This window comes from Cotesia glomerata, linkage group LG2, assembly GCF_020080835.1.
Source record: "Cotesia glomerata isolate CgM1 linkage group LG2, MPM_Cglom_v2.3, whole genome shotgun sequence".
Taxonomy (NCBI): Eukaryota; Metazoa; Arthropoda; class Insecta; order Hymenoptera; family Braconidae; genus Cotesia; species Cotesia glomerata.
Genome location: NC_058159.1, coordinates 12,144,467 through 12,159,408, shown reverse-complemented (window position 1 = coordinate 12,159,408; position 14,942 = coordinate 12,144,467). Strand labels below are relative to the sequence as shown.

The 14,942-nt window shown below is 32.3% G+C and overlaps 2 protein-coding genes across 2 annotated transcripts; both read left to right on the top strand.

Annotated features, from left to right (window-relative positions):
- Positions 1 to 7,145: 7,145 nt before the first annotated feature.
- On the top strand, positions 7,146 to 7,989 carry LOC123258735. Its single transcript, XM_044718923.1, has 2 exons — positions 7,146 to 7,288; positions 7,663 to 7,989. Exons 1-2 carry the CDS (start codon positions 7,151 to 7,153, stop codon positions 7,987 to 7,989), a joined length of 465 nt encoding a protein of 154 aa, XP_044574858.1. The 5' UTR covers positions 7,146 to 7,150.
- Positions 7,990 to 12,297: 4,308 nt separating this feature from the next.
- Positions 12,298 to 13,354, top strand: LOC123258734. The gene is made up of 2 exons (XM_044718922.1): positions 12,298 to 12,909; positions 12,988 to 13,354. Exons 1-2 carry the CDS (start codon positions 12,709 to 12,711, stop codon positions 13,315 to 13,317), a joined length of 531 nt encoding a protein of 176 aa, XP_044574857.1. The 5' UTR covers positions 12,298 to 12,708; the 3' UTR covers positions 13,318 to 13,354.
- Positions 13,355 to 14,942: the final 1,588 nt, after the last annotated feature.

Below are 14,942 nucleotides of genomic sequence, written 5' to 3'. Positions count from 1 at the left end.
GTCACTGATGTGTCATCGATATTAAAGGAAATTTCTGAGAAGATAAACAAAATAGATGGAATAGATAAGAACGTGGCTAAGTTCGGAAAAAAGTTGGACAAGTTTGATGAAATGATGAAGTCAGTCAATGACAAGGTTGACAAACTGATTTCTAATTATGATATGTTGCAGAAATATGTCAAGGATTTGGAGGCTAGGGTTTCTAAAATTGAGGAAGCTCAACCTGATGGTGGTAATAATCTTTTGGAAGAAGCTAGAGCTATTGCGAAAAATATTGCTGATGGTGATTTGGAGGCTAGAATGCTGCAGATGGAATCACGTTCACTTGCGGATGAGTTAACGATTACTAGTCTTCCTGAATTAGATGAAGAAAAGCTTCCCGACGTCGTTGTACAATTAACGCAGGCTTTGAAAGTACCAGTTACTGAAAATGAGATTGTCAGCGCGGAACGTTTGGGTAGGAAGAGTAACAGGAGCCATCGCAGTGTTTGCGTCAAGTTCAATAGCTTGAAGCATGTTGATGAATACATTAAAAGTATTAAAAAAAACAAAGTAAAAGTTAGTACTTTGATGCCTGGCGTTCAGCTCCAGGATGCCGATGCTACTATATATCTTCATTGTAGGCATCCGTCATCTCTGTATAAGCTCCGGCTCGAGGTCCGTAAAAAGTACCCGACAATTCATCCTAAAAACATTTGGATTTCGAATACTTCAGTAAATGTCAGGTATGCAGATGATGAACCACCTGTTAAGTTGAGACCTACAGTGGGAATATGCCCACTGCAGGATTTAATTCAATAACAAATCACTGCTCCCTCACCATCTTCAATGTCCATCGTCTCATCGCAGAGTCCTTCAACTCGATTAAGTAATTTAAAAGTTTGTCATGTAAATGCTTAATCGCTCAGAAATGAGTGTCATTTTGAAATTTTTAAAGAATATTTTAGAGATCATAATTATGACATAATTGCTGTTTCGGAAACGTGGTTGAATCGGTTAATACCTGATAACATGGTGTCTCTCCCACATCACACTCTTTATTGCCATGATCGCCATCTTCGTAGTGGAGGTGGGGTAGCTCTTTATGTGCGAAATAATATTAAAGCTAAATATGTTGTATCTTCAGCAAACTCAGAAGACAAACATCCGGAGTACTTATTCGTTGAAATATTGAGTTCATCAAAGCAAAAGATACTAGTTGGTGTGGTCTATAAACCACCCAACATAGGACATTTAGATGATTTAGAGGAGGAGATGGAAAACATAATGGTGCCATTTAATAACATTATTATTGTTGGACATTTAAATTCAGACTTAAGTAAAAAGAATTTTTATGGTGATCAACTGCGGAAGTTTTGTGATTGTTTAGACTTGCATATTGTTGAGTATGCTCCTACTCATCACAAAACTCGGATTCTTGGATTGATGTTTGCATTGTGGATGATCTATCCAAGGTGTTGGCGTCAGAACAATCTTCAGATCCATTTATTTCTGATCATGACTTAATTTCTGTGACTTATAATTATAAAGTTGAATTGCAACAGCTGAGCAGCTTTACATTCAGAAATTGGAATGCTATTGATGATGATAAGCTGCGAGAATTGTGTGAAGATATTGATTATGAAGCTCTGAAGGAGCTGGGCTCAGTTGATTAAATGAACACTTGTTTACATGCACACTTTAAACGTATTATAAATGCTATTGCGCCTGAAAAATTGGTTGTTCCGCGTCGACCACAGGCTCCATGGTTCACTGATGATATTAGAAGTCTCCAGTGTCGGAGAAATAAGCTTTATCGCATCTACAGAAGGACGGGTTATGCTTATAAAGAGTACTCTAACGTCAGGCGATTGGTTAAAAAACGTATTACTGAAGCAAAGAAAAAATACTTTGACAATCAATTAATTAATGCAAAAAACTCGAGGGAACTTTGGAATGATCTAAGAAGATTAAGCATTGTTAAACAGAAGAAATCACAAACTATTATAAAAGTTGACTTGAATGAATTAAATGAATTCTTTTCACGTGCGTCGGGTAACGTCATCGATTCAGATGTTGACACGTCAAGCATATTGTTGGTTGATAGTAATGGCGATGAATTCACTTTCACAGAATTGAACACAGTAACAGTTAGAAAATCAATTATGAGATTGACGTCAAATTCATGTGGCTCGGATGGCTTTTTGATCAAGTCATATAAATGTGTGCTGCCTTTTTTTCAGCAAGCAATTACAGACCTCTTCAACGGGTCATTAACTACAGGAGTCTTTCCGGAGAATTGGAAGCTATCACATGTGATTCCTATTCCAAAAAAGGCTTATCCAGTAAACTGTGAAGATTATAGGCCTGTATCGCTGTTGCCAAACTTGTCAAAAGCCTTGGAACGGTGTACTCATGACCAAATTGTTAAATATATCAATGACAATAATTACTTCGATGAATATCAGACAGCATTTCGTGGAGGTTTGGGTACGCAGACTGCCATTGTAAAGTTCTGTGACGATATAAAACAAGCGGTGAATGAGTCAAAGGTTTTAATTGCGATCTCGTTTGACCTTAGCAAGGCCTTTGATTCTGTTAATCACAAAAGATTATTATGTAAATTGTCATCTATGAACATGTCGAATTCAGCCATTGATTGGATTGGATCTTATTTAGCAAACAGAAAGCAGTCCGTACGCTCTAGCGAAGGTAACTCATCGTGAGAAAAAATTGTAAGTGGTGTACCTCAGGGAAGTGTGCTTGGTCCGTTATTATTCTCACTATACATCACAGATTTAGCTAAACGTTTAGATTGCCAATACTTATTCTATGCTGATGACTTACTGATATACCTTTCTTGCCATCTTTCTCAAATCAGTGTTTGTGTGAATAAGCTTAACGGTGAAATAATAAAAATCACAGATTGGTGCAGAACTAATCATCTAAAAATGAATCCTTCGAAGACGAAAGCAATTATTTGTGGAAGTAGAGCAAAAATTAGTAGTGATGAGTGCAGACTAGCCGACACAATCTTTGTGGAGGGGTGTGCTATTCCTTATAGTAGCACTGTAAAATACCTTGGGGTGACTATAGATAGTACTCTCTCATGGGAGAATCAAGTAACAAATTTGTGCAATCGCGCTATGAGTATTCTAGCACAACTAAAAATAAAAAATGAAATATTTAGTGAAAGTTTACGTATTAAGCTAGTATCTACTTTAATAATTCCTCTCTTTGATTATTGTTGTGCGGCGTATACGAATATGTCAAACAAATTATTATTAAAGATGCAGCGTAAATTGAATTCATGTGTTAGCTTTATCTATAAAGTACCAAAATATGAACATGTTACTCCATATTTCAAAAATTTAGGTTGGCTAAAGCTTGCAGCGAGAAGAGACTATTTCATTGCTTGTCTGTTTTATAAGGAAGTTCGACTAAATTATCGGCAGCTATTCGGCTCAAAACTAGACTTTTTGCCTGTAGCACTGCGTAGAGGTGATGTCCGACAAGACTATCTTCGTATACCGCAGGCTAATTGTGTCATGTATGATAATTCATTCTTAATTCATGGCATACGTATCTGGAATGCACTGCCAGCTGAGACTGTGGCTGTAGATAATTTGGTTGAATTTAAAAATGCTTGTTTCAATCACTTTTTTGAACATGACAACTAACAATTGCAATCTTTATTTTGGATCTTATTTAAATATTTTTTCTTGTAGAATTATTATGACTTTAAATTAAGTTATTTGTTTGTATTAAATAATCTATTTGGATTTTATAACATTTGAAATTAAATCTAATTGTAAACCTTTAATTAGTTAAGTAATCTTGTAACCTATGTAAACCAATGTAATTTAAATATTGATGGCTTTGAGGGAGCTTAGGTTCCAGAGCCAAATAAATTTTTTATCTATGTATCTATCAACATACAGACATACAGACACCATCACGGGAATAGTCAGGGAACCTCGAAACGTCGAGATTCGATGAAAACTCGATTTTCGTAAAACGGGGTGAAAACAATAACTTCCCGATTCTCCTAACGGGAAGTTAAAAATGGCGATCTCCAGAAGATTGAACTCCGCTGCTATCTCTGGACGCCTGATTTTCCTGAGGTCCTTTACCGAGGGTCTCACGCTGAATTCCGTTGTTACGCTGCTTCAGTCCTCGGATTGGATCTACTGTTACTGAACCTTGACTTAGTCGTTGACACCGCTTCAACACCTGGACTTGGCTTCTTGTCTCCAGACTTTGTCACCGTCCCCGCGATTGATGCCGTCCTAATCCTCGACCTCAGCTTCGTCGGCTCTAAATTCCCCGCTGACCTGCGCTGTTGAACTCCACCGTTGATTCTCGTTGTTGCACTCGCTACACTGCAAACTCAAGTGTTTTATTTCATGTTTTAAAGTAAAACACTGAGGTGTTTTTTAAATCTAAATGTTTTGTATTAAAACGTTTTAAGTGATTAATGAAATTATCTTAAACACTTTGGTATTTAGTTTTAAAATATTTCATCTGTTTTACCAATAAATACACTTCAAACTGCTTTATAATAAAACATTTTTAATTTGTGAAACGTTTAGTATACAGTCAAACGTTTTGAAACTAATCAGGTATTAGCAAATAAATCGTTTCTAGAAAAAAAAACGGTTATCTGTAAAACATTTTTATTGTAAAACACTTATTAAACAGAATACTTCACATAAATGTAAAATATATCATTGAAAATTGAAATGGTGTATATACATAGGTATACTTTACACATAAGTTCAATATAAATACATAAGTTTGTAGATGTGTAATTGTTTTGGAAGATGATTAAAAAAAAAGATTATAAGTTCTATAATACATGGATATTTTTACCCTATTTTAACCGATAAATTCACACCGTTCATGATTAATTAAAGGAATGTATTGTTTATTATTGAGTTTGAAAGATGTGACAGGATGCGGAAAAATTAAATCTTCGTGTTCAAGAATCATTATTTATTTATTATTATTTTATGTTAAAAAAATAAATATATTTTATCGCTATAAACTTATATGTCACATCAAAATTTTAGTGGTTATAATCGAGAAATGTATAACGACTGATTGACTGTATCACTAATATTCACATATAGTTTTAGCTCAGTTAAGTTTATTCTCATATTCCAAGACATACACGTTGACGCTACGCTGCTTCTCAGTCAAGTTTATGTGTACATCTCACACATACACATTGGCGCTACGCGGCTTCTTGGTCTAGCGCTTGTTACACACACACGCACGTACACAAGCTAGCGAGTCCAGCAGTACGAGTAGGTTCGTTCTTATTTTGTTTTCCCGCTTTTGAGGTGCATTCCATGATAAGTCTTACCCTTATCGTGTTAATAACAAATGTAAATTTATTGTTACTAATAATCAATTTAAAAAATAGAATAAGTTTAAGTATACATTCGTAAAGTCATTTCTTTATTGATAAAAATTATAAAAATGGACAAAAAAGTCTTTTGTTCTTTGCAAGGGCGTTCAAAATGTGTAAAGTTTCAACGTGATCCAAGTGTCTCTGACGTTGCAATTATACGAGACAAAATTCGTGATATTTGTGAACGAGATACGTGTTTAAAAAAGTTTATTGAAAATAAAGTTATTGTTGTACAAAAAAAAGATAATGATAAAGATGTGTAGATCGACGTGGAAGATGATGACATTATAGAAGATAAAGAGAAGTTAAATATTCTTTTACTGCCAACACCTGAGGCTGCACCTGATGTTTTAGAAGGAAATGATGGAAATTTTCCCTATAAAATTCTATATACAGAACCGTTGAATGATTTAGAATCAGAAAAATAAATCGAAAATCAAAATGATGATGCATCATCAACTAAAGAAAATTCTGAGGTTAGTAAATTGAATTAATTGTTAAGTTGAATTTTCATCATCAATTAAAATTAATATGTAATTTGATTATTTTTAAGTATTATGTATTTATTTAACTTTATTTTTTTTAGTCGCAAATCCCACTAGATAGTGAAATTAGTGTTGACGAAAAAAAAATTGATCAGTCAAAGAAAATGATAAGTATCGTTAAAACCGGACCAGGTTCTATCAAGATGCCAGCAATATTACCTTCTTTAACTTATGATTTGAAAAAAAAAGTTGAAGATTTGGGAGTTCTAGCATCACAAAAAGATTTGATTTATCATTGGGCATCATTTTTATGGGAAACAACTGATGGACAGCCAATGAAAATTTACTACCAGAATCTTGCTAGCACCATTGTATCAGCTTATCCATTACTAAAAGGTGGTCCAAAAGGTTACGTAAGTATTTTTTTTTATTAGTCAATAATTCAATTACAATAATCTAATAAAAATAATAGTAAATTTACTAGACTTAAAATAAAAACTTTTTCCTATTAAAGGATATAGTGAGGACTCAATTAAGTATCTGGATAAGGAATCACAGAACCACATTAAAAAAGCAAGGAAAAAAAAGAAATGCAGAAGAAAATATCAATCATGTCCCCAAAATGTCTAAAGTGGAAGTATCAAATGAAACGTATGTTTTAAATAATTTTACATATCATAATTATTTATTAGATTAAGAAAGAATATGTTTTTTTATAGATATTTTTTTTTTTTCATTTGAGAGATTTTTTTATTGGAAATTTTTATTTTGAAATGTATTTTGATTTTGAAAACAGCTGACAAATTACTGTTGATAAGAATTTATTAAGCATAAATCTTTTTAGCCAAACATATTTTCTTTATAAAAATATTTTTTTCTCTCAATATGATTATTTATTAAAATTATTTGTAATAAATGAATTAAATTTTATAGATCTGAGGTTTCTACATTAAATGTTAGCCGAGCTTTATTGGAATTAGAGAAAAAACAAGGAAAAGAAGGTAATACGCTTCATGTCCAACGTCTTATTAAGTTAACATTAAATGAGCGTCTCAATTGGATAAAAATGAAGCTAAGTCAATTTTGGAAGTGGTAAGAAAATATCCCCATTTGAATGATTGTGATTCGGTAAGTAATTTTTTTAGTTTTTTGATTTTTTATACTCTAAAAAAAGTAATTACTCCTTAAAATTCATTTTAAACAGATACTCTTTGAATTTTATAATTTAAAAAATACCACTGAGGATTCGATATTTAAAAACATACAATTGATGTTTTTTCGATTGAAAAATTATTTTCAAGTCAAAGATGAAGGTGAAAATTTTGAAATTGACCTTGTAATAAAACTGAATGATGCTGTGACCAGAAAAGTAAAGAAGGAAGTTAAGCCTTTGTTTACTTTTAAACAAGTAAGGTTTATTATATTTTCTATTATTATGAAGTGAGTTTATTAATACTCTAGTTGTATAGAAACGAAGACTTTAAAAAGCTAGATCATTTTTTAATGTGCTTTTAATATGTACTTAAACAAATAAATATTAAAGTAAAGAACCCAGTTATTGACACGGACATGGTTGTTTGACACTTGCAATTATGTTCTAACTAAAAAAATAAAATATTCTTAAAAAATAAATTATCTTAAAATTTATGATTTAAAAAATATACTTATTAGTTTATTAGAGTTGATTTGTTTTTTTAATTAAAATAAAATTGCAAGTGTAAATAACTAGGCCAGTGTCAATAACTGGATCTTTTACCTTACTCAAAACTTATTTTATTACAGGCACGTTCATCTACTGATTGTCTTGTGACTGAAGAGAACGAGTCTCCTCGAGCTATTATATACTCTGATAATAAAGAAATTAGCGCTGCTTTTATTGTTGCTGATACCAATGTCAGAGTTCAAGTTTCCAATCCTACAGTACCAAAGGTGGTAGCTACTTTATTAGCAGCTTACTATGTTTGGGACACGGTATTTCCTAAACAGTACTTAAACATGTTAGAGTACATCGACAGTGAAGTGTTGGGAACTATAATTAAAAAAAATCAAGTTCTATTGAAGTTCATTCGAAAACGAGAAGAAAAAGAAAAAGAAGAAGAAAATAAATAAGTAATGTATTGGACTTAATTTTTACTTTGATACTTACCAAGCATTTTATTTAATTTTAATTTATTGAAAAAAAAAATCTTAATTTATTTTTTTATTAATGTAAAACTCAAATTGTTATGGAAATATTTTTTTAGTACGTCACTTCATTAAAAATTAATAATCTATAGATACACGAATACAATAAAATAGTTGCTAAATATAGCAATTTATATTTTCTTATGTAAGAAAAACAGATAAGTTTTGATAGAAAAAAAGTGATTTAGAGTTGGAATGTGTGAAACTAAAATGTTTTTTGTTCAAATGTTTTCTCTTTCTGTTATAATTTAATTTAATTAAAGATTATTTTAGATTAAAAATACAAAACAACACCTACTTTAAAAAAATTCAATAGTTTATAATTAAAAAACAAAAATGTAATTTGCATGCAATGTAAAATGAAATTTCCCTAAGAATATTCATTATAATTTTATGTAATTTTTATTCATTTATGAATTGAAACTTAAAAAAAAAATAAAATAAATAAATAATCCTACAAAAATAATTTAATGATTTTTAATTTTTTATGTATTAATAAAAAATTTATAAAACGCTTTAAATGTTTTTAGATCATAACACATTTTAAGTGATTTAATGAAAACACTTTAAGTGCATTAAAATTAAACGCTTAAAACGTTTCCATTGAATAAAACACCATAAAATGTTTAAAAAGTGACTACAAGCTTTTAAACACTTTATGTGTTTAAAAGTAAAACACTTGAGTTTGCAGTGATAGTATCGAAGATGAGCTTAATTGGTCAATTAATTTAGAAATGCCAGGATTTCAAAATTTTCAAAATCTTAAAAATTTATATTTCTTCACTTTCTTACTCGAATAACTTTTGAAAGGAATAACTTATTGAATTTCTGTAAATTGCATCAGAAAACTCTTTAAATAAGCTTCAATTTGAGTACCATATCATATGTATAGTTTCAAAATTATGACCTATTCTGCTATGCCAATTATGAAATTTGCTGTTGCACCGTTTTTTTTTTTTTTTTTTATACAATCCTCGTACTTTTGTTTTTTTTAATTATGAAATCTACTTCTATTGCGGCTGCTAAAGGGCCTTTTTAGGTAGATTTCATAGAAATCAATCTTTTGCATTGGTCCTCATGTCGAAATTTTCTCGGAATTTTGTCATAATATCACTTTACTAGTCGAGTAAAGCTCAAAAATAACGTTATATATATATTATAATGGTCTTTTCACCGGCACTGGCGTCGACAGGGCCGGAGAGCACCACCTAAAATGGCTTACCTAGGTTTCGAAGGTAGTTGGGCGCCAGGAACTTACCGTTCCACGATTCGAAGTCGTTGTCGTTTGTCGTCGGGCGGCGGGTCGATGACGAAGAGATTTAAAATTCGAGTGAACGGCGAAACGTAAAATGCTGAAATCTATGCAAGCTCGGGAAAAAGAAAAACAAAAAAACAGTAATCGCCGAATGTCCAGTCAACAATTTATTTTAACAGTCGCCAAAAATTATTAAAAATTTTCCAAAAATTACTATAATAACAGTTAATTCCTCGCCGAATGAACGAACAATAGTAACTTAAAGTAACAAAAATAACATTGATAGGTCGGTGGCTCGCAGATAATAATTTAAATGACTTATAATTAATACTACGATGACGTAAGCAATTAATTGATCTTCAAATTAATTAATTATAACCAAAAATTAAATTCGGTCCGTCAATGGCGCGCAAAATTCCCAATTTAACTTATAATTAATAATACAATTTATATACGATTTAAATAAATAATTGATTTTGCTCAAATTAATTAATAATAAAAAACAAAATAATAAAACTCAATTCGGACGTCGGTGGATTGCAAATGCTCAAGAGTAATTATACTTAATAATACAATACTATAAATAATTCATTTATCTCAAATAAATTAATAATAACAAAAATAAATAAATCCGGTTCAGCAACGGCTCGCAAATCCTCAACTTGATTTGCAATAGCAAATTAAACACAATGTAACGGTAATTCGGCGATGATTCGCAAAATAATAATTCAAAAATTCAAAATGTTCGCGGGCTTGTGGCGGATAACTAATTACGGTCGGTAAATCGACTAAGCTCGCTGGGTAGTTAAAGCTCGAGATAAGTTTGGGCTCGCGCTCGGAGATGGCGCGTCGGTCGGTCTAGCTGTCGTACACAGCTCCAAGTTTCTCAGGCGTTACGTTTAATAACAACAAAAATAATCCAATTTAATTGCCGGCATATATCAATGTTCCAACCAATAAGACCATTAACAATAGTAATAATAATGTCAAACAAGTTGATTCATTGACAGCGTCTCGAACACAAAAAAAAAATAAACAAAAAAATAAATAATAAGAATCGAACGCTCGACTTTGAATCTAGCTTTTAATATACGAACACACACACAAATACACCCCGATGGTACCGTGCCTCTGAGTGTCGTCACACACGTCTCGATAATCCGAAAGGAATTCAATAATTACTCCCGCAAAAAAAAAATTAATAATAAAAAAAATTACACCAAAAATCAAACTGGTGAAATTCACCAAAATTGATCGCGATATCGCGGTGAGGACACCCTGGGGCTAGATTAGCGATCAGACTCACCCTGCGGCAGCAGTGAACCCATCAGGTCGATCCTGGCCCGTGTCAAAATCTAACAAGTTGGCGGGAACGCTGGTGGAATGGCGTCGATCTCTCGGCGATGGCGTCTTAAGATTCCACATGGGAACAATATGTTCTTCGATAATAATACTCGACACGAGCGTTCGGTAATCGTCAACTCGATACAAAAATTACAAATTACTCAACAACGAAATTTAACAATCGATCCAATCACAAATTAAAATAAGTCTTAGCAAAAGAGCACGTATCGAAGTTTATTACAAGTCAACGTTACGGCGTCCAGATCAGAATCAATCAATTATGGCTGCCTCCTCGGCAACATGTGTTCAGTGCAGCCAGATCGTGGGTAGAACGACCCCCCACTTAAGGCAAAATAGCATGGAGTGTAATGGAAAGTGGGGGAACTTTTTGCCCACGATCTGGCTGCACTGCATGTGTTCTCCAGTTTTTCGTTAGTTCAAAAACCTCGCATCCAATCAGCTCACGGCTTCTTCCAGCCGGCCGTTGTATTACGGGATGCGTCCAATACTCCGTTGCGATCGATGATTGGTCGATATGCCGCTTGGTTCGGCTTGCGGTATCCAGATGGTGTGTCGCTCGACTTAAGTTGCTTAAACGCCGTCGTCATTCGCCGGTTTTAAATTTGCCTCGTTCTCGCCGTAGTCCTCCTCCAGATGGCACGCTGGTCGTTGATGGCTCCGTGAAGATTCGCGGGTTCGTCTGATCACTTAACTTAATTTCGCTCTCACTCTCACATACTCTCTACAATAGTCACACTCATCCATGCATACTTTTCAAATTCGGCGCGGTTTCTATTATTAAGCCTTACCTCGAGCTTCACACTCTGATCAGGAGGCCGCTTGGGGCGTCACAGTCGCGTCGAATCTCCACATTCCGTCAGCTAAGCCAAAATAATTAATCATAATAAAGAAAAATCAAATAAACAACTAGCCAAACTAGTCTTTTGACATGGGAAATTTTCCCCATGTCACAATATATATATATATATATATATATATATATATATATATATATATATATATATATATATATATATATATATATATATATATATATATATATAAATAATAATAAATATTGGCATACCCTGTTGGCATACCCAAAATGTAACTTCCGTGGAGAACCTTTTAAAATTGAAATTTTGAGTTCCGCTTTTGACAGGGGCTGTGCTTGGGCATTTCCTAAGATATTTTGGGGGGAGACGATGTATTTGATTTTCATAGAATTTTTAAACAGAAGCTTAGTTTGGGCACTTCCGGCCAAATTTTGAATTTTCACCGGAAACGCCCAAAGTAGCTAAACAAGGTCGGTTTGATGTCCCGATAAAGTAGATTTCTGCAGTACCGGCATTGGGTTTCTGCCCTATCGACGGTTGTTTGTGGAGTTTCTGCGATATCGATGGTGGGTTTTTGTGCTCTACTTACCGACTGTTAGGGGATTATAATCGATTTGTCGATCGATTTTTACCGACTGTTAGGGGATTATCATCGATTTGGTGATTGATTGTTACCGACTGTTGGGGGATTATCATCGATTTGTTGATGGATTTCGTTGAGGTCAAAATGCTACCACCCCAACAGCAGAGCTGATACCTTTTGGCGGTGTGTGTGTGTGTGTGTGTGTGTGTGTGTGTATCAGCTTTGGTGTTGATGTGATATGCACTTATTTGATGTGATGATGAATTTTATATATATTCAAATGACTTGTGGTATAAGTATATGCGAGAAAGATCGATACTTACGCCGCTCTGGTGGGATGAAATGGAGGTATTGAAGTTTATTTATCGATTTGAGGTAAGTTTGATGTCAATTGGTGATCTATGTTATCGACTGTAGGGTATTGTTGACAGTCGGTTTGAAACCGAATAGATGTTCTGTTTTATCGACGTGGGTTAAGAGTTTTTTTTCTGAATCTTAACGTTTTTTAGCCTTTCTCTCTCGATTACATCATGTTTTTTACGTCATCCGACAAGTTTGAACCTGTTTTTTTCGCGTCGTCATCGTGAATTTTAACGGTTTTTACCCCCTCCTCTCTCGATTACGTCATGTTTTTACGTCATCCGACAAGTTTAAACCTGTTTTTGGTGTTGTCGTCGTTGGGAGGGGATCGTTGGTGGGAAGTTATACTTACTTGCCTCCAAATTTCAGTCCTCTGCCTGCAGTTACTTCAATCAGTCGTTCAGTTTAAAAAAAACTTGTGTCTTTTGTTAAAAATATTTAAAATTGTGTACTCTACAGAAAATCAAGTAAGTCATTTATTTCATTATTCTATCTCATAACTAATTTCTACTATTATTATTAACTATTTTCTATTAATTTTTTAGCTTAATAATTCAAAAATGGATTTGAGTGCTATCAATAAAATCAACAACTTACCGAACTTTTTACCAACTAAAAAGTTTGAAGAACTGCATCTGAACAAGATTTATCAAATCACGGAAATTAAGAAAGTCAACACAAAATATGGACCAAAAATTTTGGGAATTGTGAAAAACGAGTTTTCAATCTTCTTCCCGAATCGAACCAACCGGAAGCTCATTGATGATGAAGAGCAGTTAACTTCACTGATCGATTTAGCCTCAGCAGGAGAACTTCACTTGAATTATTTCGGAACAGCTTATCACAAGTTTGAATTTCTTATCAAACCTTCATAATCAAGAATAAATTATAAATTACTTCAATTAAATTTATGTTAAAAATGTACTTATATATGTTCTTAAAAATTATACTTTAAAATAAAAAACATATATACATGAAAAATTAACAGAAAAAAAAATTTTTTTTCTTCTATTTATAATTTCCATTTTTTTTTCTATTATTAATACAAAAAACATAACATTAATTTTTTAATTACTTAAAATTTAATTAAACATTTAATTACTTAAAAATTGAATTTACAATAATCTTGGGTTTTAATAGTTTTTTTCAATATTGGCAACTTTTGTGAACTTGATATTTCATAACCCCATGGTAAAGTGTCTGTACTATTTTTGAGAAGTTGACGTTTGTCATCTTCCCAACTTAAAGCTAATTTCGTTCGAAGAAGTGTATTAACTTTATGATTTCTACTTTTTATAACATATTCATCTTTTGTTACTCTTATATTATCGAATAGACATTGTTTATAATCATCAAACGTTATAGTTCGCAAAGTCGATTTTTTGACACCTTTTGCTCGCATTTTAACCGTATCATCTTTTATTTCTTCATCAGACTCATATGCTTGAATTTGATCTTCTCCAGATTTATATATTTGAAATGCGTAAAGTTTTGCTCTTAATCCAACATATTCCGACATAATTTTACCATTATTTTCGTCTTTCATTAATCCTAAGACTTTTTTATTTACTAACGGAATATTGTAAATATTATTTGGTGGATAGTCAGAGGTATCAAACTTTGCAATATCCCGTTTGATGATTTCATATATATTAGGTACAGTAAAGTGATAAATTAGACTATCTGTATCTGTATACATTAATTTAGAATCGTCATTTTTAAAATTTTTCTTTACATAATTATAATGAAAGTCGTATATATAAGTTTTTGACATATCTAAAATACAAAACCCAGCATAGATTGGTTTATTAAAATTAACTTCAGCACATTTCATTTCAATAATAATCATATTTTCATCAAAAACTGTAAGACTATGGAAATTTGGTTTACAAATCATATCAGAAGCACCATATCTACCAGACCATCTTGTAACTATTCTAACATCTTTATATTTTCTAACATTTTCCATAGTCTTACCAAAAACTGCATTATTCATTAATTTATAAAAATCTTTTTCAAATTCATTTTTTGCAGCCTTTCTACAATCAGTATTTTTATCTATATACGGTTTTAACCATGGTGACTCTCTAAACTTTAAAATTCGGTGTACTTTTGTTAATTTTAATCCCAAGTCTAAACATTGTTTTAAATTTCTATAGTGTATTACATACTCTTTTTTATCATACAAAGTAGTTGCTAATTTTGTATGTTTGCTGTCTGGAGGTAAAAAGTGTTCAGGACATAAAGGTAAATCTTTATGTAGGTCATATAATTCCTCCGGATATTTTAGATCAACTTCAAGTATATAGCCAAAACCTTCGGTATTATTTAAAAATTTATCAATTTCCTGATTTATATCGAAATTTAATTCAACCCATTCAAATGAGCCTGTTGGTAAAGGCATACTCATAGATGCACCATACAAATTATTAACATCAAAATACATTAAATAGGATTCTGGTTTATTTGAATCAAAATTATCACCCATATATCTATTATT

Bases quoted from the DNA above. Each gene is read 5' to 3' on its own strand.
- LOC123258735 (XM_044718923.1), top strand. From the start codon at position 7,151: ATGTTTTTTCGATTGAAAAATTATTTTCAAGTCAAAGATGAAGGTGAA. The intron at 7,289-7,662 runs GTAAGGTTTATT...ATTTTATTACAG, and splicing joins CTTTGTTTACTTTTAAACAA to GCACGTTCATCTACTGATTG.
- LOC123258734 (XM_044718922.1), top strand. From the start codon at position 12,709: ATGTTTTTACGTCATCCGACAAGTTTAAACCTGTTTTTGGTGTTGTCG. The intron at 12,910-12,987 runs GTAAGTCATTTA...TTAATTTTTTAG, and splicing joins TGTACTCTACAGAAAATCAA to CTTAATAATTCAAAAATGGA.